The sequence below is a fragment of the Aspergillus saccharolyticus genome (assembly GCF_003184585.1).
Source record: "Aspergillus saccharolyticus JOP 1030-1 unplaced genomic scaffold BP01scaffold_12, whole genome shotgun sequence".
NCBI lineage: Eukaryota > Fungi > Ascomycota > Eurotiomycetes > Eurotiales > Aspergillaceae > Aspergillus > Aspergillus saccharolyticus.
The window spans coordinates 508,701-533,964 of NW_020290622.1; the positions used below are offsets into that span (position 1 = coordinate 508,701).

The window sequence follows — 25,264 nt, forward strand, 5'->3', positions numbered from 1 at the left end:
GATGTTTTCCCCGATGCAAACTGGAAGTCTATCTTTCGATGTGGCGTTGGATTGGTTTCTGTTTAAATCACTCATCCCTCGTATGCTCATAGTGCTAGGACTTCCATTGTTCGATTGCAGGCGGATAATCGATCGAGGTGTCAATCAAATTAGGTAAATATAAAATATGATGTAGTGCAAGGTACTAGTCACAAAGTTCGTCATTGTACCAGCAGCAACCCGCGACAAAGGCCATAAAAGAGACAGAAGATAAACAAAAAAAGAATATATGCTTGGTATCACAGATAGTATTTACATCGGGTCCACCCAATATTGGTTGTTGAACCACGGCATGCATTTGACCCTCGGCGGCGGCTTTGCCTGCCACTCGACCAATTCGGGCCCGGTCTTATATTTCTCCCTTCGAATGATTTGGTGCACGTATTTATATGTCTCCTTTGCTTCTCGCGTCGACTTGTATTCGTACGCGACATTGATGCTGGATACGGCCAGGATCTTGCCCAAACCCGCCTTCCAGAGATCCTTGGCCAGCGTCATTGGCTCACCCATATAGCATTCGCCGGGTTCCGAGTTGCGGAATGTGATTGATTTCTGCACAAATGGCGCCGCGTTGAGGGTCACCATACCGCCCCAGCACGAGTAAACCTGCACGGGAAGACCTCGCCCGTAGCGTTCCGCGCTGAATGAGTCGTCGAAGAACATATCCTTACCAATCCAATACCGGGCATCATGGGTGATCTCGAAAAAGAGGTTGCCAGACATGGACCGGGACACCCAGGAATCATAGAAGGAGCCCCCTCCCGCATTCCAGTCGAATGCGCAAGTCATCTGCGCATCTTGCTGCTGATGCTGGTAGACGAGCTCGAGCAGATCTTCCGTGCACAGAACGATATCATTGACGAAGACGATCAGCGCATCGGCGGCGTACGGGCTGAACTTGCCGGTTCCGGCGGTGACCAGCGGAGCGATGGCCTGATTGCGCAGAATCGCCAGATCCTTGATGCGATCCTCCCCCTCTGCCTTGGGATTCAGATCATTTGTTGCCAGAAAGTATCGCACACCCATAGCGGCGAGCTCACGTTCCAATGCAAGGAGAATGTCGTACGTGCCGTCGGTGGACCGGCCTTCGACGATGGAGAGAGCACAATACTGAGGACCAATGAACCGCATGGTATCCAAGATGGCACCCATCAGGGGCATGAGGATGTGGGCGGCTTGGTGTAGGTCCAGAGCGAAGAAGTATTTGACTTTTGGTTTGGTGTTGCCCCAGCTCGGCTGCACGCGCAGACTGTTATAACGAGAGCTGATATTGAGCGGGCAGTCGAGATGGACGGTCTGTTTCATATCATGCTTTACTATGGAGCAGACAAAATCATCGACGGCGCTGCCATTGATTGGAGCTTTGGCGTTTAGTCGTCCGTGGAGGTCAATCGATACGCTGGCGGGGTCGAAATCGTCGCAGGCGGAGAGGGCGGGAACAACAGCTTCGACATCGTTGACCATCTGGCCCTCATTGACGGTAGAGAGGCTATTTCGGTTTGCGAAGAGGTAGAAGACGAGACACAGAGCAGCCATCAGCATGGCCGCTCGAGCAAGGTGCCATTGCACCTGGTGGAGGTTCATCTCAGCTGGCAGGATGCATATAGATTAGATGGGGGATGGGAGGTATGAACAGTGGCGAAGATCAAGCCATGCGAAAGAAGAAGAAGATTTGCATGGTGGGGAGGCGAGGGGCGGGGATAATAATAAGATCAATGAGTTAAATGAGACACAGAGAAAGAAGCGAAGTGGACAGAGGAGGGGAGAAAAAACCCGAACCGACTGGGTTACTGACTACCGTGGGGATCAGGATCTCTTTCCCAGTTCCTCATGGCGCAGTCATCAGCCTTAGATTGAAGTTAGTGGTGGAACCCAAAGTTGATGGTACGCGTGGGCCTTTTGCCATTCCTGATTCGCGCAGCTGCCTAACTTGCAGACAAAGACCAATCATCGCATCACGATCAGCGACACTATCTGGAGCCAAACAAGATGAGGTGATGGGGGCGTCATCATCAGGGGGGAGGAAAGGAAATTAAGTCTCTACTCCAGAGTGAATTGTCCAGTATCTGGCCGAGAAAGTGGAAATTCACATTGCTCAATCTCAAACTCTGAAACTGTCAGAAGAACTTTCGGACGGATGGCGGCGCCACGTGATGGCCGAATCAGGATTAGACGATGGATCATCGGATCTCTCGGTTTCTCGGGCGGGCTGAACTCCTTGCTTGATTGAAGGCTTGTAAGTAGCCAGCCACCACCACAATGTCATTGTAAGGCAACTCGAACTCGGGCTCTCGGTCCGTCCGTCATCCTTAAAAATGCAACTAGCTCCAAATTACACAGCTACACGCCCACTACCAACCCCAAGTTATCCAATCAGAGGCCACTTTTCGACAGTATGTGGGGGCCAGGGGCCAGGAGCAGAGACTGTTCGTAACTACTGAGTATGACAGTGTCGTAGCACTCGGCTGCTTATATGCAAGGCACAGAGGCAATGAGACTTTTGACCGTGGGCTGTCATACTCTTAGGCTACAACATGTCCAAGCACCGAGTGGCACTTATCACCAAATAGGACGGTTGCTTGCAACTGTGAAGCCCGGCTCAGCTTTCTTCGGGCGAGGTAATCATGATTGGTAACGGCGACTTACCGACAGGGCTACTTAAGTGGCACTGGAGGTGGATGCAATCCTTCAGCCATGGTTGTCTCCGGCCTGAGGCACCAACAGCCCCCTAATCCGTAACAGGCAGGTGGGACACTGCTAAGCCACGTCGGGCTAAACGCCTCGATAAATAAAGAATTAAGGTTGACTGCAGTTGGTGCCTGAACCGCCGTATCTTCAACCGCCTCATCGTCATTCTCGGCCTTTCCCTCCTCCAACCAACTATCCAACACCTCTAAGCAAAATATCAAAACAACTTCAGGATGCCTACATATACAATTGTCAGCGGAGACTCCCTGTGGAAGATTGCTCAAGACCATGGCGTCACTCTGGATGCCCTCAAAGCAGCCAACCCGCAGCTCACCAATCCGGATCTCATCTATCCAGGCCAGGAGCTGCAGATTCCATCGGGTCAAGCTCCCAGAGCCGACCCGCAAATGCAGACCGCAGATCTGGCTTCTCGAGATCTGAATAACTCCGCAGCACCCGCACCCAGCTATAATATCGCACGTGCTGCCCCTCCGGTTCCTCCACAGATGGTGGCTCCGCCACCGGCTCCCGGCGTTGCCCATGGGCCTGCCTACAAGACAGTTGCATATTTCACCAACTGGGTATGTTCTGCAATGCACAGATTTTTGAATATAGCTGACTGTCTATAGGGTGTGTATGGTCGGAACTACCAACCCCAGGACATCCCAGCAGAGTACATTACACATATCCTATGTATGGCCTCTACCCTCGCGGAAGAAATCACCAGCTAATTGACACCAGATTCCTTCGCCAATATCCGAAACACCGGCGAAGTGTACGCTACGCATTCTTCTTAATGGTTCTTGGAATCTAACTCTTGTCCCTTCTAGTTTCCTAACAGACACCTACTCCGACCTTGAGAAACACTACCCCAGCGACTCTTGGGACGAACCAAACACCAACGCCTACGGCTGCATTAAACAGCTCTTCCTCCTCAAGAAGCGACACCGACACCTCAAGACCCTGTTATCAATCGGCGGCTGGACTTATAGCGCCAACTTCGCTCAACCGGCCTCTACCGCCGAAGGCCGTCAGACCTTCGCCCGCAGCGCCGTGCACCTCCTCGCTGATTTGGGATTTGACGGCATCGACATCGACTGGGAGTACCCTGCGGACCCGCAACAGGCCGCCAACTTTGTGCTCCTCCTACAAGAGACCCGGCGCGAGCTTGACCGCTATGCGGCGCACCTCCGCCTCCCAGCGCGCCTTCTACTGACTATCGCCGCCCCCTGCGGCCCCACCCATTTGTCCAAATTGCACATCCGCGACATGGACCCCTACCTCGACTTCTGGAACCTGATGTGCTACGACTTTGCTGGTAGCTGGGATCAGCACGCGGGCCACATGGCCAACGTCTTCCCCGCGCCACCGGGGTATGAGCAACTCACCCCATTCAGCGCGGACCGCGCCGTGCACGCGTACACCTCGCAGGGGGTGCACCCCAGCAAGCTCATCTTTGGGATGCCGCTGTACGGACGCGCGTTTGAGAACACCGACGGGCCGGGGCGGCCGTTCCAGGGCGTCGGCGAGGGGTCCTGGGAGAACGGGGTGTGGGACTACAAGGCACTCCCGCCCGCGGGCCATCAGGAGTTTGTGGACAGCAACCTGCTGGCGAGCTGGAGTCATCATCCCGGCGACCGGAAGGTGATCAGCTACGATACGCCACAGGTGGCGGACATGAAGGTCGAGTACATCAAGCGCAGGGGTCTGGGCGGCGCCATGTGGTGGGAGCTGAGCGGTGACCATCCTGTGGGCCATGAGCGGAGTCTGATCCGCACGACAGTCAATGCTTTGATGCGCACGGGGGATCTGGATCGGAGTCCGAATACGCTGAATTATCCGATGAGTCAGTATGAGAATCTGCGGAGGGTATTTGAGTAATCGGCTGGCTCTAGTTATGGATATCATGAATTTTGAGGCATATCAGATCCCACAGGACCTGTTTCCAATATTGTACACACTCTGAGCAGCAGCCCAATGCAGCACGTACTGTACAAAATAGTATCACCAAATACATACGAAACCCTACACCGTACACATCCCGATAGCCCTGAGCCCCCCAACACATCCAGACGCAAGCAAAACCCCTTCCCTCAAAAAAAAACACCTGCACATCTCCCCCCAGTTCAATCTCCCCTCCCACCCTTCCACTCATCCTGATCACCCCTTCCTCACAAGCCAAACAGCATCCCCCCCATACCCCTCCACCTTCCTCTTCAAATCTTCCTCCTCCCCCTCCCCACGCTCCTCCTCAAACCCAAACCGTCCCCAAAACCCCTTTGACCCATACACAGCCACCAACCCGGTCGACGCAAACGCACTCCGCTCCGCAACAGCACGAAGCCTCCCCACCGCCTCCGCCGCAAGGCCCCGGCCCCGGTGCTCCGACAGGATCGCAACGTCATGGATGTAGTACTGCTTTGCGTCTGCGGGGATGTTTCCGAGCAAGGTGTCGAGCGGGGGCGGCTGGTGGGTGCGGATGGGGTGGGAGATTGCGTAGCCGCAGATTTCCACACTTCCACCCTGAATTAAGGGGAGTGTAGGTTGCGAGGATGCGAATGCGGGTGCGGATGAGGATGTATGTGCAGCGGCAGGTTTAGCTGAAGGTGAGACGTCCAGTACCAGACAGCCCGTGGGATAAAGATTGCAGCGTTCGAGGAATACCTCGGGCCGTTCGGGGAGGGTTGTGTGGACTGTGTTGGCAACGTGCATGAGGGCGGGGATGTCGGTTGGGGTTAGGGGGCGCCAGTTGTAGATTGGCATTTTGGTTCTTGGTATTCTGGAGGGGGGGGCGGGGGCTTGGGTCCTGAAGTCAATGTGTCTGTCTGTCGGGAATTGTGGAAAGGATCTCTGGCTCTCGGGTGAGTGGGTGGGTCCGATTAACCTTCGCGGTGGCGATGGATGCTACTCCGGAGGACATATGTATATATGAAGAACAGAGTGGAAGGGGACAGTGGTTGATATCTCTCTTCTCGTCTGTCTTAGATTTCCTCAGCACACGATGCACTACAGTCTCCAGGACCAGATGGAAGAGAAGAATCACATGGACAGTAGCGCGTGAATCTCCCATCTCGCCCCCCCGTCAAACAGCATCATCATCAGCATCATCACAATCAATCCTCCCCGCTCTGCACCTTCTTCTCCCTCTCCCTCATCTCCCCCCTCTCCCGCACTGTCCTTGCAATCCCCGTTCCCACCTCGCTCCCCAACGCCTCAAACCCCCTCACCACCCCCTCGCGATCCCCCTCCCCCATCTCCTGACTCATCTTCACCTTCCCTTGCAACCGCTCAATGCGGATCTCAATCCCGATGATGTTCTTCTTCAGCAACTCCACATAGCTCTCCGGCGCATCCCGCACCTCCCACGGCTGGTCCGTGTACCCCATGATCCGTGTCTCCGCCTGCCGCGACAGGTCCTCCACCTGCCGTTGCAGATACTCCCCGGTCTCGGGGGCCTTGGAATCACAGTACACGCGGATCTTGCCGTACACCTGCGCGGCCGAGTAGTTCCACGTGGGCACCACCTTCCCGGTGGCGGGTTTCGTTTCGGTGTAGAACTTGGGCGTGACGTAGTGGTGGTAGGGTCCGTTGAAGAGGATGAGGACTTCATCGGGGAGCTCGAGGGCGCCGGACGCGGTGCTTTGGGTTTGGTGGGCCGCGAGCGCTTCCATTAGGGCTTTGGCTTGCGGGTTCTGTTTGGCCATGTGGCCGCGCAAGGTGCCGAGGTTTGTGGTTGTGGTTGTGGTTGTGCCATTGTCAGTGTCGGTGTTGGTGTCGGTGTCGGCCGGTACGTCGAGGACGAAAGGGATGTGGCTGGTCTGCAGGAGAGGGTAGGATGGGGATTTAATGGCGGTGGTGAGGATGCCCAGTGGATTGTCGCGGATGAGTTGGTGGAGGTAGGCGATGCGGGATTCCGCGTGGATGGCGCGGAGATACATTGTGCTTTTTGTATTCTTTGGCAGTATATTGATGCAGTTTGGTGTTAGAGAGAACAATGGATCTTTCGCATTGAAGGTGGTCTCAGGGTGGCAGTGACACGGTCATATATTTTCTGGTGCTGGTAATTTGGATCCACTGTGCCTGTCCTACTTTTGTTGCCAAAGCAAGTACCCCCCACAGTTAGGTCTGAAATCGTTATCGCCTATCGTGCATGCGCTTGGGCTTGTGAGTCAGTTTAAAAGTGGTCTGATTGGCACAGTGCGCCGAGCCTGCGGAAAAAGAACACTGCGGGGGGCCGATTCCGCGTAAGTGTTTCTTCTTTGGAGAACTTAGCGGGATCGGGGCTTGGGTGTTTTGTCTTTTAGAATATGGATGGATGACTCTTTCAACTTAGCCGGTAACTTAGAAATCTTATAGATGCTGTCTGTCAGGGACTCAGTCATTTCATCACAACGCTAAACCTCCTTGGGTTAGTGACTGAGCTGAGAGATGTAAAAGGCCAATCAAGATGGGCTTATTTCAGCGGCACTTATTTGCCTATTTCGGAATGTATCGGGAGTGGGTCAATGGCAGTGAAAGAGATTCTCAGGGCTGATGAATGAGTACCTCAACGATCTGAACAGAGAGGGAATACTACGTAGTATACTTAGGTGACTTATGATTGCCACGTCTGTTGGCCTGGCTCGGCTCCCATTCAAAGTCTGTCCACCTTGCAACTCTTTTCACACTTTTCACGGCACAGCACGGAAATCCTCTCCGGATCACTGCATATAACTAATCAGGGATAAGAGTATTGCTATGCAGTATAAGAGTCCTTGAGTCTCCTTGGGTGCAGAAAGAACGTGTCACTTGAATGCCTTGGCAGGGTCTGCTCACAAACCCTGCCCAACTTGTTACACTTTCAATCAAGCTCTCTGTCAAGTCTCATTCACGACGTCCTCCTATTGACCTCGCGTCAAGCCCACTGAAGAAAAAGAGCCTATCTGTCTGTGATCTTAATCAATGGTACGGCTCCATGCAAGATCTTCAATCGCTCGCAAAGGTTGCCAGCTGGTGACGCAATGCGCAGCTCAGGATTCGATGCCTCCTGGATGAATGGGTCATGCGGAGGCACATTCGACCAGCGCTCATACTAGTTTTCGGGGAGCATATTAGAAGATGCTGTGCGGAGAACGCTCTCATTCCGTTAGTGAAGGGTTTCCAATCGGGAAGTTCGTGCTCATCACTGCACCATAATCGGCCCGCCTTCCGCAGTCGATTCCTGGTTATGCAAAGAGTCCATCTTATTCCCAAAGTAAGATCCTTAGGCAGACACTCGCCTCCGGCCAAGGTCCATCAGTCGATGGTTACATGTGAGCATCCCAAATGTACGAAACCTGAACACACCATGATGTCCTCTGGAGTCGATCCGACGGAAGGTTCCGAGTTAAGGCTGAACTGCTTGCGACCCCCGACAACGTCATCTCCACACTGGACTCGCGCCTTTTGCGGTTGGCCAATTATCATTTGTTGATCCGTCAGACACAGGCCTGCAGACTGTTGGTTGGCCATCGAATAGTCAGCCCTCCGCCGTCCAACAGATGCCACTCATGCCCCTCTGAATTCTTTCAGCTGCTCGGTCGTATAGACTGCTAGATTCTGTTCCAATTTTCCCGAGCATCCCAGTCGCTGCGAACTACGGAGTAGACCAGGATCCAGTACAGCAACAACATCCCCAGGGATTGATGGTTGGGCCCTGTGGAGCTTTGGGGGGGGGGATTCTGTTACGGCGCCTCTTGCGCAAATCATGGAAGTGGGGCTCGCATTTGGGAGGACAGTGGAGCGCTTTCCGAGCACCGGACACACTTTGTTGGCTGTAGACTTTTGGTATCGCTGTTAGTCTGGTGGAGGAGGACGCTAGACAGCAGAACCGCCTTGGATAGCTTCAACCTTCCGTGCAAAAATGTTCAATGCGTTCCTGATGGGAGTCTGGGAGCATAGCGTCATACCCCCACTTGCCGGAGATGCTAATTTACTTTCTCTTCCCCAGCAATGACTCTTTTTGAGCGATTTTTGGGAAGATATGAGGTCATGGCTCGGCTGCTCGTCGCTTTGAATTTTGTTGGTGGGTGGGTTCGCGTTGGCTCTGGACCAAGGTGGATGTGCAGATGCTCCAGTGTAACGAGGATATGAGGGGGGGATTGAGATGCGGAAGGCACTCGGGGTCACGGAGATGAATGGACGGTACGGAATGGGCTGAATTCTTCACGATTGAAGTTTTTACGTGAGTCTGTTCAAGATCTCTGGTATGGGTCATGAACTACTGCAGGATGTTCACCTGGATGTGGGGCTTTAATTTCGCTGAGCAAGGATTCCTGGACTAAGGCTGAGAGCCATCTGTCATATCGCTGTGGAGGTAGAAATCCTTCCTTTGGGGGGAAAGACGGCGGAAGAGGAGGGATCCAAGGTGGCAGCAGGTCATGTTTGAAAGGGCGGTATACTCGGTAACCCCTACTCTGATGCACCGTTGGTCACCAGTCAAAGGACATTGGGTAATTAAGTGAGGGATGTTGCTGTACTCCGTACCGTATGTACATCCAGCTGTCGCTCGCCTGGGCCCTCTGCTGTGATTCCTCACTGCTGGCTAGGTACGCAGTAACTGTATACATAGTACCCCGTACGTACTGTATGAATTTGTATGTTTGTTTGTTTTTTTATCTCGGTCAACCAAGTCAGGTAGGAGGGTCGATCGACAAGCTGAAAGTTCTTAGAAGGTGTTCCTGGAAGTATTGATTGCTGATAACTATGCGGGTGTTTGTGTCAGAAAGGGGGGGGAATGGATTGGGAGTTCGGGTACGGAGTACGTGAGACATTTTCCCCAGGGGCTGCTGTCCTTTCCCAAGTTGTTCAGTAGGAGACCCTGAGACAGACAGATTGGACTGAACTAGTCTTTACTGGTAATCTGGCCTGGAGTCGAGATCTCGGTCGAAATCCGTTCACACTCGGTCCTTAGTCTTGAGAGAGATGTACAGAGTACCGAGAGAGGGAGTGTCTCCTGACCTCTTACCCAGAACAGCCTGTAGCTGACTGTTGGTATACTGTGAGTGTATACGTATACAGTACGAGTATCGTATGTACCCTTGTTCGGTGCAAACAGCGTGGCGGATCCCCTTATCCCCAGTCAACGTACAACTTTACTAAGGTATAGTACGGAGTACGCTATGTAGTACCCACTGCTCCCGGTCCAGCCTGGTTCGACCACCCAAATTTAGCAATCCAGAAAAGAAACCGAAGACAATACGTTACTTTTCAAAACTCCACACCCCTCCTTCTCTCCCTCTTGATCCCCATCTCCAATTAACTTACCGTAGTATTAATTTTTTTTTCCTATTACGCTCAATCTCTCTCTCTCTCTGTCTCTATCTATTCAAGGGATCTTGCTCCCTGATCCTTTCTCCTGTTCTTTCCTTTTCCTTCTTTTTTTTTTCTCCTCCTTCTTCCCTTCTTTCCCCTCGACTGCTTTCTACATTGTATCCTTGCAGGGGGTCGGTTATCGTTGTAGCGCAGGGTCCGCCTTCGTTCCTTATCTGTGCCAAACCCTTTGACTTTCCCCATTCTCACTCTACAGCGTACTCTCAAGCTTCTTCGCCCTGCCTTGACCCCCAGCAAACTGGGATCTGCTGAAAGAATTTCTTCATACCCTTGATGGCCTGGACACTTGCAAGCATTTTCTCGACGAAGACCTTCGACCATGGTTTACAACGCCGTCTCGCAAGCCGACCACGAGGTCGTTTCCAATGCGAGCGATTCTGATGATCAGCATTCCCGCAGTTCTTCCCTTCATTCCCAGCACCATGATGCTGCTTTCCAACAACTGCCCTTGGACGTGGATCATATCGGGGCTGGTAGCTATCTGCAACCTGCCAAGTCAGCGGAAAGCTCCAGCATCGGCGGTTTAGGCTCGATGATCCGGTCGATCACCTCAACAAGCTACGACATGGTTGAAGACGATGACTACGAACTACCCGCCGATCCCTCCTCCTCCTCCTCCGCCGCCCAAAGTCCCAGGAATCCCCGTCGTGTGCCTCCGCTTGACACTACCGCAACCACTGTCGACTCTTCCCCTTCCGAAGCGCCGCTCCGAAGCCCCATCTCCGGTGAACCCATCCCTCTCAACCATCCAACCCCCGGTCTACAGTCTCTGCAAGGAGCTTATATCAATAATGTGGAACGTCTGGAGCGGAGTGCCGAACGCATGAGTATGAGTTCGACCAATATTGGGGACGAGATCCGCAAGTTGGACCTGGAGCAAAAGCGGAGGTCAAGTGGCTCTTCCGTCTACACGAACAATCAAGACGGGTTGAAGCCCAGCCTGTCGTCCCGTCACGGCTCCATCCAGTCGGCTTCGCGTCTCGCTCAGGTTTCTGAGCATTCTGATGTGCCGTACCCTGCCTCGACCAACCCCACGCCCGTCATGCCGTATCTTCCCCCTCCCCCGTCCGCGCCCGCTCGGGGAGAACTTCGTCTGGTCGACCATGAACATTACAATCACCTGCTCGCTGAAGAGCTTGAGCGTCCCTGCACTGCAGCTTCGACCGACACTTACCAACAAGCGCGAGTCTTGTTTACCGACTTCGATGGCGTGCATTATGTTCCCTCGGAGAAAGACTTGGTGCGCCGTGTATCGCTCAACCGCCCGCCGCTCGCCAGCCGATCGGAGACTTACAAGGAACCCCAGGCCGGTGAAGATATGGTCTACTATCCTGCACCAGTGCCGATGATGCTGAATCTGCCTCCGCGTCTGTCACGTAAACCGGGCGCAGAGCGCGAGAAGCGTCGCACACAGCTCCTAGGCTCAATACCTACAGAGAACCGCAAATCGGCGCCATGGATGTCACAACAAGACACGGATGGCAACGCCCCCCTCAGGCGAGATAAAGAGGTGGCAGCTCTACCGCCACAGCTGCGTGCCAGTGTTTTCTTTGAGCAGCCTTCCATACCTCTCAATCTCGAACTCACCCAGGCTTCCGCTGTAGCCACCTTGGACAGTATACTTGATGCTTCAACGCATGCCCCTGTAAGCGCATTTACTGACCACCCTATCGCTGGCGCGTCGGGGCATGCGAAGCTCACGCGCAAGCCCTCCGCCGGAGGATTGCTCGATCTCTCCAAGAAGCGAGCCTCCCGCAGCACTTTGGGGTTTGACCGCCGCTTGTCCGATCCAGAGCTGGAACAACGACCAGTGACCTCCGATCGCTTTTATAAGCAAACGGAAGCTGAGGCGGCGGATATCCACGAAGGTACCTTGCTACGTGAGGATGAGTATGGCGCACCTGGCGGCGCGGATATGGTTCATGGTGAAGAAGATCTGCCAAATCCCATCGAGCCGGAGGTGGAGTTTACCGGACCACCAAATACCCTTATGGCTGAACTGGAGATGCGAAAGAACGAACTCAAACAGCGGCAAAAAGCCGTGGCGGGTCCTTTTGGGCTCCAGTCAACGCTTCTCCAGATGGACGCCGTCGCTCAGAAGCAAAGCGAGCATCGGCGACAAAGGCCAGTCACGCTAGCATGGGAAAGTACAGATGCTCACAAAGTAGACGAGGGAGACGACGATGATGTCCCGCTGGGTATGCTATTCCCAGAAAAGGCTCCCGCGACCGACGAAGCGCGTCCCTTGGGTCTTATGGAGAAGAGAGCCATGGAGGAGTCGGAACCTCTCAGTCGGCGTCGAGCCCGCCTTCGGGGAGAGCCCCAACCGCACACTCTGGAGAGGCGCACCAACACGATGTATGCGGCTACGGTGCCAGATGTCGTGGCTGCAGCTGAGGACAGCGGCGATGAGGAGGAAACCCTAGCTCAACGTCTCCAGCGACTCAAGTCCAAAGACCAGGCTCCGTCCACTGTGGCAGACAGTGAGTTCGCAAGTGAAATCCTCGCGGAGATCAACAATGTCGGAGCCGACGGTGAAAAGGGCAAGGCTGACGAGATCCCGCCGGAGGATGAGACGTTAGCGCAACGACGAGCTCGCCTGCAGCGTGAGGCTGAAGCTGAAGCTCTGAAGAACTCGACCTTGAAGATTCCACGGTACCGGAGAAGTATGGCTGATATTCTTCATGCGCGCCGTCCCTCCGCCGTGCCGCGGCCGCCCGCCAAGGATGCTGCTGTACCCCAAGGAGCAGCGCAGCAGTACTCACATGATCCCCGGCTGTCGTTGCGACAAATGCCCACGTATCCGGGCCCCCAGGCAGGATATGCAGCCGCGAGAGCTGCTCCGTATGTCTCAGGGGTGGTGCATCCGAATACGTTCTACAGCGATGCTATCTTAGGGGCCAACCATCTCACTTACGCACCTGGTAAGCATGCAACCAAGACGACGATGAGGCCGATCATTCACCCCGGTCAACGGGAGATCATAGATCGGTGGAGGCAGAGCATCGTATAGGTGACAGTTTCGTTTGCTTGTGCATCTTTGCCATTTGTCGGCTCATCTGCCTTTGCCAGCCTCTCTCAGCTGGATCTCGGGGCGGGAGGCATGTTACGGCACTGTGCCGATCTCTTTCGCGTTATTAGCCGTGCTCTGCCTGACTTTCTTTCCTTTTTTGCCTTCTTTTCTTTGAACTGTTTGGCTCTTCAGTATTTGTGGTGATATCCTCTCTACATTAGCGGGTTTTTTGTTTTGTGTATGATACCGTCCGAATACCACCGTCCACATTCTTCCCAGCCAAAAATAGTAACCAACCCATCCACCCTGCAGCGACAGAAATCCCACGGGCTGCAGTGCTGCATGCAATTTGGAGAAGCTCTTGGCCACTACCGGTTCCCACCTTTTTCTAGACTACGTGTTGTATCAACTTATCAAGTGCACTCAGTGCCAGTATTTTCGACATCTCTGGTGCGTAGTAAGGAAATAAGTTAGCAAGTTAATGACTTCGTCCGTGCCCCTGATTTTGAGACTGAACGAGTCTCACGTGCAGCAAGACTACTGGCGAACACACTAAACTAGCAAGAAATAAGACAGAGGGAGGGAAATGAGAGGAACGGAGGAATAAAGAATAGGTCTCCATACAGCACACCTAATTTAACGGCTTTCCTTCCCCTGGATCTCAGCGAATGGACAAGTGCCCGCCCGGCGGGTGAGACATGGAGACCACAATTGCCCCACGCCGATTTATCCTGCATCATCCATAAGTTAGTAGTGATCATAGAGTCTTCCTCGCTCCTCCAATCTTCGTTTCAGACCTTGCCTAAGTTACTTGCGAAATCGTCCACGACAGGTTTATTTGTCGTTTACATTTTCACATTCTTCACATTCCTTACCCGGAACAATCGAACCACAAACAGTCGCCAAAAAAAAAAATGTTCTCGGTGCGGTCCCTCGCATTCTAGACATCACCTTTATCCGGATGCACCTCTGTGGGTGCTCCTGTCGCATTCTTCATCATGGCCCCCTCCACAGTCTTCTCCTACTGGCGTCGCGACCATCGTCGATCGAGTGCTCCCCCCGTTCCGTCGGTTGTGCAGCACACCGCGAAAGGCCTGGTAGCCAACACACCTCCCCAGCTTCCCATCATCGCCGATAACACAACGACTTTATCCGCTTTCGCCGACCCCTCACCACCCGCTGGAGGACCGAGCCCAGTCGATCCGGCCTCGGATTCAAAGAAAGCTGAGACCGTGTCGGCCATTCCGGTAAATGCGCATGCATCTGCCTCAGTCAAACTCCCAGGGCCCTCTTCGTCGGTTGAGAGCCAACCCTTGCGCGACTCGTACCCTGAGGATCGCGATCGCGATCCAATCCTCACCTCGCAGTCCCATCACCTGCAGTCGCGTCCACACCATGGTGACGCAGAGATCCCACGAACAAGCTCCCCGTTTCGGCTTTCCTTAGGCAAAAATCTACTTTCGTCTAATCATCCATCCTCCGAACCACATCTCACCAAACGATATTCCACCCCCAGCATGCCGTCCTCGAGTCACCCGTTCAGATTCAAGACATCCCCCGATGTACAATCTCCCGCCGATAAGAGCGCCGCATCGCTGCGCGACTACAAGAGCGATGGCGGCAGTCATCGCCGACAGGGGGATCGGGACAATCCGGTGGCCGAGCATGGCTCTCACAAGTCGGGCAAGACCCGGCTCCATCTTCTGAATCCCATGTCTCTTCTCGCTCGGCGGCGTTCGCACCAAGGGACCAGCCTACGCACCACCGATACAACAAGTTCCGTCCGCAATATCGTCCCAGCGATCCCGGACGATTATGATCCGCGGATTCGCGGGAATATAGTGCATGACTTTTCGGCGCCGCGCCCTCGTCGCAATCTCTCCACACCACCACCGGTACTGCTGCAGGACGGTTACCATCAATTGTCGACCGAGCCGATCGCGCCGTGCCTGGATCAAGCAGCACACGCTGCCCAAAACAGTGAGCAGGCGAAGCGGCCCACTCAATATTCGCCCGTGTTCAAGGAACACTTTGAGGACAACCAGCCGGTGCTGCAGGTCGAGAGCAAAGCTTATTTGCAGTCTTCCTTGCTGACCGATCCTTTACTTGCAGACAATGATCCGAGTGCACTTCCCGTATTTGCACGGAAGCTGCCTTCATCGATATCGGAGGAAGAAAACAGACCTCTGGAGCCATCCGATCGGCAGGCTGCTGCGGTCCAGGAAGATAAAGATGTCAAGTCACCAGAACACCAAGAGCCCCTTGCTGTACATGACGAGGACACGATCGAGATGTTGCCCCATCAGTCACTGGGCCTTCCCAAGCATTTCAAAAGCAATGCCTCTCGGTTCAGTTTTGACATGAACGGTGTGGAATCGTCGGCCCAGGAGAAGCTTTTAGAAGAAAAGCATAAAGAGAAGGAGGCGGCGAGAAGGGCAAAGGCTCAGCTGGAGGACCCGAACTTCAGCGACGGCGAGGATTTCGACGCCGACATTCTTGATGACATGTACGACTTCGAGGAGAAGATACCTGGCGTCAATGTCGACGCAGACGAAGATTACGATTTTGAGGGCTTCTCGGGCACTGGCAACATCCTCAAGAAGACTTGGCTCGGTCCAGACCTGTCTCCTGTCATTGCCAGTCCGTTGACACCGGGTATTCCTCAGGATGAAGATGTCGGAGACAATCCTGCCCCGGTGACGGATGTGACCCCGAGGCTCTCGAATCCAGAGCAGGCTGCGGGCGCCGAGCAAAGTCTCAGCATCCACTCACTTCCCACGACGACAGAATCGTCTGTCGTTCCTCCACAACTGGTTCAGAGTGCGCCTCCAATGGCGCAACAGCAGATCGAGGACGATGACGATCTGTATTTCGACGACGGCGAGTTTGGTGATCTCACTACGGAGGTCGAGAGATTTGACGAATCGGTCTTTGACGATGAGACTAGTCATCTGTATGAGCGGAAAATGGTGGCTCCGCAGCCAATTCAAGAGGAGGATGATCTATATTTCGACGACGGGGAATTTGGTGACCTCACCACGCAGGGCGAGAAATTCGATGAGTCGATATTTGACGATGAAACCAGTCACCTCTATGAGCGAAGGCCGGTTGCTCCACGCCCTGCTTCCAATCCTCCCGCAGTCTTGGAGGATAGAGAAATCCCGAGTCTCGCGGAACATGAGGAACCGCATTCGGAGATTAACGGCGGTCTCCGGCATGCTCCCAGTATAGCAAGCGAGTACCAAGCAGACTCTTCCAGGGTATACGGCCATACCCTTGAGGCATTGACAGACCTCGCACCGTCAAAGTCGCATGGTGGAGTGCTGTCCGAGTACAATCTCGGGGCCTTCCACGACGCGTTGGCCAAAGCAGCCAACGACGCGTCCTTGCATGAGCGGTTTGGGCGGTCGGTAAGCATCAGCGAGCGGTCTTTGGGTCAAGCAAGCACGGCGCAGACTATGGACACGCCTTCCGGGCTGGTCTCCGACGATAGTCATTTGAGCCAGGCAGTAGACGGGCCGGGCTTCGACGAAGTCTTGGACGATTTTGACTACGATGACAATGACGCCTTGCTGTACGATGACCCGATCATTGCCGCTGCCAATGCTGAAGCGCTCGAGAACGACGATGATGGGTTCTACGGTCAAGAGTTTGGGTTCTACGCACAGTCCCTGGGGACCTGCAGCACGGAGCTCACTAACGGCGGCTATTTCGGTCCCCGGGGCGTTGAGGGCATCTCGCGGAGCTTCAGCGGTCGTGGCAAGTTCCGCGAACCTAGTCTCACCCCGATCACCGAGCGGAGTGAATGGAGCACCCGCAACTCGGTTATCTCGCTGACAGCCCATGGGGCTGCGAACCCGGCGCTGCCGAGCCCGGGACTGGCTCAATTGGTCGACCTCGCGAGCAGCATGGACGATGAAATGTCCTTGAGCGCGTTGATGCGACTACGACGGGGCGCCTGGGGTGGGAGCAACGGAAGCCTCCGCAGCGGCAGCGGCAGCCCTCCGCCTTACCTCCATACAGCATCGAACCGAGCGAGCTATATCTCCGATGGGAGTCCGACGGTTCTGACCGCTCCTCCTGATGCATTTGGTAGCTCCGGTGCCGTCGACTTCCCTATTGAGAGGTCTGAGAAGCTGCGATGGTCACATGCATCTGCGGAACAGCGTGTAGAACCCTCTACTGCTGATGAGGATAACTCTTCCTCCTTATAGCATTGCATGCTACCGTTTTGAACAACCCAGGGAGCGAACTACGAGCGAGACCACGGTATATGGCTCTGATGGTATATGGCTTATCTTTGGTCAAAAGTTTTCGTGGCATGTCGGTGACTTGTGCTCTAAATTACGATGTTTATGCCCTTATATAATACCTCGCCGCGTGGATACGGCAGCGACTTGTACTGTACTGTTAGCGAATGAGATGTTGATAATATGTTGTTTTGTCAAGTGTTCAGATGATAGTGATACACGTGGAGAAGAAGTCGTCTGACCCCGGTCATCTTCGTTGTTTGAGATGGGCTTGAAGTTCTTATTTGCAATGCGCGTGGCCTTCCGTTGATGTCATCAAATCACGTGCCCTCCCGCAAAAACCCGGCCCGGGAAATGCTCATAGCCGGATGTGGCGGTGCTACTGTTTCTTTAGAACCGCAACCGGGACCTCCGGCCCGCCACCGCTGGGCAAAAGGCATCCTCAGCCACATCTGCGCTGGCCGTCATAGCCGTACCTCCGTACTATTCTCGGCAAAGTTCCAGTTCCCTCCTCCCCATCCCATTTCCATCCCAGTTCCCTCTCCTCTCACTACTTTACCCAGGTTATACTCTCTACTCCACCATAACAACCCACCCCCCCCCAGAGGCCACCCCTCTTGACTCCTTGTTTTTTTTGAGAGTGTGTTCACTCTCTGATGAGTCCCGCTCTTGTCCAGGTGCTACGGCAACAATAGTCGACACCTGCTTTCGATCTTAGACCCTTTCCAAGCAGTGCGTGTGTTCCTTTGGTCCGCCGAAAAAAATCCCGCAGCATTAATGACCGCGAGATGAGAGCTCCAGCTAACATGCCAATCAATGCGTCAATAGGTTGAAAACACTCCTCTCCGCAATCACAATTTATCTCTCTCTCTCTCTCTCTCTCAGTTCAAGCTCTTTGCACAAGCATTTGAGAAAGAAAAAAAGTTCCCGTCATGTTTCGCTCGACAGCCGTCAAGGCAGCCAACAGCGGTATGCGCTCCGCCTGCACAAGATCCATCTCCCTCGCTTCCAGCGCCAGAAATGTTTCTTTCCGCAGCTCAAAACTCGGCTTGACCACCCGCCGTCCTCTGGCGGTGGTCAACAGCAAACGTCACTACGCCCAGGCCGCCGAGGGCGTCGATGCCAATGATTCCTTCCTCTCTGGCAACACCGCCAACTATATCGATGAGATGTATCTGGCATGGAAGAAGGACCCCTCGAGCGTCCACATCTCCTGGCAGACGTATTTCAAGAACATGGAGGAGGGCAAGATGCCCGTCTCCCAGGCTTTCCAGCCTCCTCCCACGCTCGTTCCCACCCCTACCGGCGGTGTCCCTCAGGATATGCCCGGTCAGGGTCTAGGCTTTGCCGCCGGCACCGATGTCACGAATCACTTGAAGGTCCAGCTTCTGGTGCGCGCCTACCAGGCCCGTGGTCACCACAAGGCCAAGATTGACCCTCTGGGCATCCGCGGTGAGGCCGAGGCTTTCGGCTACAACAAGCCCAAGGAGCTCGAGCTCGACCACTACGGCTTTACTGAGCGTGATCTCGATGAGGAATTCACGCTTGGACCCGGTATCCTACCCCGTTTCGCTACCGAAAGCCGCAAGAAGATGACTCTCCGCGAGATTATTGCTACCTGCGAGAAGATCTACTGCGGATCCTACGGTGTTGAGTACATCCACATCCCCGACCGTAAGCCTTGCGACTGGATTCGTGACCGCTTCGAGATCCCCGAGCCCTACAAGTACTCCGTTGATGACAAGCGCCGTATTCTCGACCGCTTGATCTGGTCTCATAGCTTCGAGTCCTTCCTTGCCACCAAGTTCCCCAACGACAAGCGTTTCGGTCTGGAGGGTTGTGAAACCCTGGTGCCCGGCATGAAGGCTCTGATCGACCGCAGTGTCGATTACGGTATCAAGGACATTGTCATCGGTATGCCCCACCGTGGTCGTCTGAATGTTCTGTCCAACGTCGTTCGTAAGCCCAACGAGTCTATCTTCAGCGAATTCGCTGGTTCCGCTGAGCCGTCCGACGAGGGCTCCGGTGATGTCAAGTACCATCTGGGTATGAACTTTGAGCGCCCAACCCCCTCGGGTAAGCGCGTGCAACTTTCCCTGGTCGCCAACCCCTCCCACTTGGAGGCTGAGGACCCCGTCGTTCTCGGAAAGACCCGCTCCATTCAGCACTACAACAAGGACGAGAAGAACTTCGATTCCGCTATGGGTGTCCTTCTCCACGGTGATGCCGCCTTTGCTGGTCAGGGTGTCGTCTATGAGACCATGGGCTTCCACTCCCTCCCTGCCTACTCCACCGGTGGTACGATCCACATCATTGTGAACAACCAGATTGGTTTCACCACTGATCCCCGCTACTCTCGTTCCACCCCTTACTGCTCCGACATCGCCAAGTCCATCGACGCTCCCGTCTTCCACGTCAACGCCGATGATGTCGAGGCTGTCAACTACGTCTGCCAGGTCGCCGCGGATTGGCGTGCCGAGTTCAAGAGCGATGTCGTCATTGACATCGTCTGCTACCGTAAGCAGGGTCACAACGAGACCGATCAGCCTTCCTTCACCCAGCCCTTGATGTACAAGCGCATTGCCCAGCAGAAGGCCCAGCTCGACAAGTACGTCGAGAAGCTCATCGCCGAAGGTACCTTCACCAAGGAGGACATCGACGAGCACAAGAAGTGGGTCTGGGGTATGCTGAACGACAGCTTCGACCGCAGCAAGGACTACCAGCCCACCGGCAAGGAGTGGCTCACTTCCGCTTGGAACGGCTTCAAGACCCCCAAGGAGCTAGCCAACGAGGTTCTGCCTCACCTCCCCACCGGTGTTGACACCTCTCTCCTGCAGCACATCGCCGGCAAGATTAGCGGTGCCCCCGAGGGCTTCACTCTCCACCGCAACCTGAAGCGTATCTTGGCCAACCGCAAGAAGACTGTGGACGAGGGCAAGAACATTGACTGGGCTACTGCTGAGGCTCTTGCCTTTGGCTCCCTCGTGAACGAGGGCTACCATGTCCGTGTCTCCGGTCAGGATGTGGAGCGTGGTACTTTCTCTCAGCGCCACGCTGTTCTCCACGATCAGGAGAACGAGGCTACCTACACTCCTCTTCGGGATATCTCCGAGAAGCAGGGCAGCTTTGTCATCTCCAACTCTTCTCTCAGCGAGTTCGGAGCGTAAGTTTCTCTTTTCCTGTGATAGTACCGGTATCCTTGGGGTGATGCTAATCTATGTGCAGTCTCGGTTTCGAATACGGTTACTCCCTGACCTCCCCCAACGCCCTCGTTATGTGGGAGGCCCAGTTCGGTGACTTTGCCAACAACGCTCAGGTCATCATCGATCAGTTCATCGCTTCCGGAGAGTCCAAGTGGCTTCAGCGCTCCGGTCTGGTCGTGTCTTTGCCCCACGGTTACGACGGCCAGGGTCCCGAGCACTCTTCCGGTAGAATGGAGCGTTGGTTGCAGCTTTGCAACGAAGAGCCTCGCATCTTCCCCTCCCAGGACAAGCTTGACCGCCAGCACCAAGATTGCAACATGCAGATTGCCTGCATGACCAGCCCTGCCAACCTGTTCCACATCCTGCGTCGCCAGATCCACCGTCAATTCCGCAAGCGTATGTCTTCCTCCATTGATGATCTAAATTCACGCTGACTTTTGGTTACAGCTCTTGTGCTCTTCTTCTCCAAGTCCCTTCTCCGTCACCCCATTGCCCGCTCTGACATCGAGGCCTTCACTGGCGACTCTCACTTCCAGTGGATCATCCCCGATGAAGGCCACGGCAAGGAGATCGATGAGCCCGAGAAGATTGAGCGTGTTATCCTGTGCTCTGGCCAGGTGTATGCCGCTCTTCAGAAGCACCGTGAGACCAACAACATCCGCAACACTGCCATTACCCGTGTCGAGCAGCTGCACCCCTTCCCCTGGGCTCAGCTGAAGGAGAACCTCGATAGCTACCCCAATGCCCGCAACATCGTCTGGTGCCAGGAGGAGCCCCTGAACGCCGGTGCCTGGAGCTACACTCAGCCCCGTATTGAGACTCTGTTGAACCAGACCGAGCACCACAACCGTCGCCACGTCCTCTACGCCGGTCGTGCTCCTAGTGCCTCTGTGGCCACTGGTCTCAAGTCCGTCCACTTGAAGGAGGAGCAGGAGTTCCTCGAGGCTGCTTTTAGCGTTCACCAGGATCGTCTCAAGGGCGAGTAGAGTGTTTTTTGGGGAATTCATTTCTTGGTTTGGCGGGGGAGCCAGTTTGTGTCAACTCATTTAGGTCTTTCGTGTCTGGTTTTTCCTTTGTCCAAAGCATAGTGTACGATGGTTATACAACAAGTCATGCTTGCGTGTGTTCAGGGCTCTGGTGTGTCGATCTCTCACATGTTAGATGGTTTGGCCTGCCGATACCTTGCATATGTTTAGCGCACGCGTGTAATTTAAGACATTTGATATAATTCATTTTCCTTTGTTTCAGTGTCCGGGCCATGTAAAGAAGTGTCAAATTGGATATCTTACTATGAGTTGTAGCCAAGCTGGATCCGGCCACATGATGTCATGTTGGGTGTTAGTGAACTTATTTAAATTAGTGGTTCTGACTAAAGAGTTGTGGTGCCTGAGGCGGCAGGCTGCAATCACCTGATGGGGCTCAGTCCTTCTCCGCACCGCAATCCACCACTTTATCTTCGGCGCTACAACTTATCCTTCTTCGTGCCCGTTGCGCCGAAGCTCTTTCTCGAGGGTCATCGCAACAGCAGTACTTTCTTTTGTCTCATATCTGCTTGATTAGCCCGGTATTCCACTATTGCACGTGGACCGTGTGTCCCACGGAGACTCGACCGGCAAATCAATCCTCTTCTCTTATCCTCAATTCTCCGCTCTTCTTCTCTCCCTCCTTCTCACTTAGCCTTAATTCTTTCCCCTCTCTCCCTCTCACCAGCAAGGTTCTCTTGATAATACACAATGTCAACCACAATTTCATCCAGCCTCACCACCTCCACAACCCATCCCAATCCCTCCGCTGCCGCCACGACTACCACCACAACAACAACAACCGCAACCACCACGACCAAAACCCGCCAGACGCGCACCAACCCCTCCCGCACCTCCAAGACGCAATCCCGCTCCTCTTTCGCCTTCGGCCATGGCGCCGCCGCCCATCGCGCCGACAGCAACTCAGCAACCGCCACCCCCATGCCTCATGGCTTCTACCCGGCGCTCACACATTTCACGGACGCCATCACGGCGCTGCCGCGCGAGTTCCGGCGGCATAATTCGCTGCTGAAGGAGGTGGACGCCAAGGCCTGGGCGCTGGAGGACAACCTGCTGCAGCTGCTGAAGGCGAGCGCCGAGTCCCGGCCGGTCGAGATGAATGTGGAGGAACAGGTGCAGACCCCCAGACTGGGGGACGAGATTGGAATTGGCATTGGGGGAGTCGAGGGCTTGGGGATGGGATCTTTGGTATGTTTGCTTCCTTTCGTCGTTGTGTTGTTTTGATTAGTTTGGGTGTGTTTTTCGTCGGTGCTGGTGGGATGGGGGTTTTCTTTTTTTTTTTGGCTAGGCGGATGATGTTAGTGGATGTGTGATTTTTTTTTCTCTTCTTTCTGCTATCGTCACAATGGATACAGCGCACTGCATAATCATATTCGACACTTTGGGAGTCATTCGCTAACTGCAGCTGGAACGAAATATAGCCACCCTCATCGGAATCCTCCGCGAGCAAAAACCGACGGCTCCTCTTCGAGCGGGTCCGCCATACCCTCTCCGACCTGATGATGACGGCCGATGAGAAAAACCACGTCATCTCGAATGCGAACGATGAGCTCGATCGCCAGCTGACTCGCCTCGATGCCGTCTTCCCCTTCATTGCGGGCGAGGTCAGTGATGAGGCGCGGCTGGGGAGCTTATCACATTGGGCATATTCGAATCGGTTGGTTGGTGTTGGGGCGGGCGGCGCCAAGACGACGGAGCGTCCTAGGCGCGAGGCTACGGCGTCGGGGAAGTCGGAGTTGACGCATGGACACACACATGGGCATACTGGTCATGGGCATGGGCATGGAACTGGGCATGATGCGGAGGGCCCCTCGCGGGGCGACGCTAGACGGGAGGCAGTAATAGCTAGAAGGCAGCGGCGCGGTGGCGCGGGGGCTGGGCAGGGTCCGGGCCATGTGGATTCGGACTTGGACGATGCGGCTAGGGGTGCTGGAGCGGGGGCTGCTGGTGGCTCGGGTGGCTCGGGTGGGGGTAGGAAGGGAGGGCAGGGTGGAAAGTCCCGAGGAGGAGGAGCTGGTGCTGGTGGCACTGCGGGTGGCCAGGCGGGAGAGCATGTCGGCGGTGCTGGCCATGGAGGCAGTACCTCTGGTCAGGCCAAGAGGAGGAAGGTTGAGAGGCCTCCGCCTGTGGATACGGGGGCTGCGATGGAGAGGTCGGCCAGCGGCGCGGGCGGTGCTACCGGTGGTGGCTCCGGCCGGGCTGGGTCTAAGGATGTGGATGCTACTGGAGGTGCTGGCGGTGCTGGTGCTGGTGCCACTACCAAGAAGAGATCGCGCGCCCCGAATGCCAATGCGGCTTCACGCAAGAGGTAAGGCTGCGCATTTTTTGTCTTTTCGTCTGATGTTTGCTTCCTTACACAGTTGCCAAACCTCTTTGTTCTTATGGTTACAAGGGATTCAGACTGATTTGTGGCATCAAACAGAAACAATCCGGGCAACTCTGCGGCTGATTCGCCAGTTCTCGCTCCTTCGCCTGTTGTTGCTGCGGCCACGATCCCACGCAATGCGGCCAGTCCGGGTCCTGGCGCGGCACGTCCCCAGTCTTCCCGTGCGCAGCAGAATGCCGGACACGCAAACAACGGCCGTCAGCGGCCATCATCCTCCGCGTCCAATCGTGTCGCCGGCAACAGTAAGCTTTCCTGGAACGATAAATTGCGATGCAACAGAGCTACAGCTGACATGCTGGGAGTAGACAAATCAACCGAGACGAAGACTGTCATCAAGGAGAGTACAGCCAAGCCCGAAGCCACCCCCAGCTCGGCCAACGAAACTCCACGGGATATGGCAGACGAGGCTGTAGACGTGGCGAAGATGCCCGTCCCAATAAGCACGAAGCGAGAAGACACAGACGGCAGCAAACCGACGCCTTCCATTGAACCGGGCGATACCCCGACGGCGACAGCGACAACAGCATCTGGTGGCACCTCAGCTGCCACGGCTGCTGCTGCACCTGCTGCTGCTGCCACTGTTGCACCGGCTCCGAACCCGCCGCCGCCCAAGGGTCGATCCTCCAAGACCTCCACCCCGGTGCTATCGACCTTCACCGAAACCAGCACCACCGCCACGACGACGCAACGGGTGCGTCCGACGCGAAGCACGGATCCCGCTCCCGCAACCACGACGAAACGCTCGCACAAGAAGAACGGCAGCGTGCCGGTGGTGGTGCCGCAGCGGGCGGTGTCGGAGGACGAGGAGTCTCTTCATGAGGGCGACGACGAGGACGAAGATGGCGAGCCGCGGTACTGCTACTGCAACGAGATCAGCTTCGGCGAGATGGTGGCGTGCGATAACGATGCTTGTCCACGGGAGTGGTTTCATCTGTCGTGCGTGGGGCTGACCAAGCCGCCTGGAAAGAATGGTATGTGTGCTCCATCCCATGGATCTGTGTTGGATCTGCTAACATAGGAATAGTCAAATGGTATTGTAATGAGTGCAAGGATAACATGCGACGGAGTCGTAGTGGGCGTTGATTCAGCTGGTTAGGGGTATTGGAGTTGTGGCTGGGTTCCGATAGAATTGAGGCAGTATATACACCACAATACAATGAGATTTGTTGCTTGTCATGCGTATTTTTGGGGGGGGGGATATCGGGGCAAATGATATGTTAGGCATGAGCTGTGTGAGTGTTCTCCGCTACTCCTGAGTCATAGTGACATACTTCTGGCCGCATCTCGACAAA

General features: G+C 54.9%; 8 protein-coding genes across 8 annotated transcripts; 5 read left to right on the forward strand and 3 right to left on the reverse strand.

The window, feature by feature from the left end:
* Nucleotides 1-168: 168 nt before the first annotated feature.
* BP01DRAFT_356181 (glycosyltransferase family 69 protein) lies at nt 169-2,115 on the reverse strand. Its single transcript, XM_025574883.1, has one exon. The coding sequence runs from the start codon at nt 1,621-1,623 to the stop codon at nt 292-294; it is 1,332 nt and encodes a 443-aa protein (XP_025431987.1). The 5' UTR covers nt 1,624-2,115; the 3' UTR covers nt 169-291.
* A 760-nt stretch (nt 2,116-2,875) lies between these two features.
* On the forward strand, nt 2,876-4,733 carry BP01DRAFT_391347 (endochitinase 1). The gene is made up of 4 exons (XM_025578077.1): nt 2,876-3,308; nt 3,357-3,420; nt 3,469-3,502; nt 3,558-4,733. The coding sequence occupies exons 1-4, from the start codon at nt 2,961-2,963 to the stop codon at nt 4,606-4,608; spliced, it is 1,497 nt and encodes a 498-aa protein (XP_025431988.1). The 5' UTR covers nt 2,876-2,960; the 3' UTR covers nt 4,609-4,733.
* A 154-nt stretch (nt 4,734-4,887) lies between these two features.
* Nucleotides 4,888-5,490, reverse strand: BP01DRAFT_423021 (uncharacterized protein; the record flags this gene model as incomplete). The annotated part of the gene is made up of 1 exon (XM_025579604.1): nt 4,888-5,490. One exon carries the CDS (start codon nt 5,488-5,490, stop codon nt 4,888-4,890), a length of 603 nt encoding a protein of 200 aa, XP_025431989.1.
* A 179-nt stretch (nt 5,491-5,669) lies between these two features.
* BP01DRAFT_339339 (FMN-binding negative transcriptional regulator) lies at nt 5,670-6,907 on the reverse strand. The gene has a single exon (XM_025573358.1). It carries the CDS (start codon nt 6,663-6,665, stop codon nt 5,841-5,843), a length of 825 nt encoding a protein of 274 aa, XP_025431990.1. The 5' UTR covers nt 6,666-6,907; the 3' UTR covers nt 5,670-5,840.
* A 3,142-nt stretch (nt 6,908-10,049) lies between these two features.
* On the forward strand, nt 10,050-13,368 carry BP01DRAFT_356184 (uncharacterized protein). Its single transcript, XM_025574884.1, has one exon. It carries the CDS (start codon nt 10,397-10,399, stop codon nt 13,088-13,090), a length of 2,694 nt encoding a protein of 897 aa, XP_025431991.1. The 5' UTR covers nt 10,050-10,396; the 3' UTR covers nt 13,091-13,368.
* Nucleotides 13,369-14,460: 1,092 nt separating this feature from the next.
* On the forward strand, nt 14,461-17,508 carry BP01DRAFT_356185 (uncharacterized protein). The gene has a single exon (XM_025574885.1). The coding sequence runs from the start codon at nt 14,608-14,610 to the stop codon at nt 17,302-17,304; it is 2,697 nt and encodes an 898-aa protein (XP_025431992.1). The 5' UTR covers nt 14,461-14,607; the 3' UTR covers nt 17,305-17,508.
* A 522-nt stretch (nt 17,509-18,030) lies between these two features.
* Nucleotides 18,031-21,814, forward strand: kgd1 (alpha-ketoglutarate dehydrogenase KGD1). Its single transcript, XM_025573359.1, has 4 exons — nt 18,031-18,072; nt 18,169-20,503; nt 20,566-20,939; nt 20,991-21,814. The coding sequence occupies exons 2-4, from the start codon at nt 18,273-18,275 to the stop codon at nt 21,527-21,529; spliced, it is 3,144 nt and encodes a 1,047-aa protein (XP_025431993.1). The 5' UTR covers nt 18,031-18,072; nt 18,169-18,272; the 3' UTR covers nt 21,530-21,814.
* Nucleotides 21,815-22,014: 200 nt separating this feature from the next.
* BP01DRAFT_423026 (putative PHD finger domain protein (Ing1)) lies at nt 22,015-25,131 on the forward strand. The gene is made up of 5 exons (XM_025579605.1): nt 22,015-22,774; nt 23,008-23,894; nt 24,009-24,214; nt 24,278-24,943; nt 24,997-25,131. The coding sequence occupies exons 1-5, from the start codon at nt 22,277-22,279 to the stop codon at nt 25,053-25,055; spliced, it is 2,316 nt and encodes a 771-aa protein (XP_025431994.1). The 5' UTR covers nt 22,015-22,276; the 3' UTR covers nt 25,056-25,131.
* The last annotated feature ends 133 nt before the right edge of the window (nt 25,132-25,264 follow it).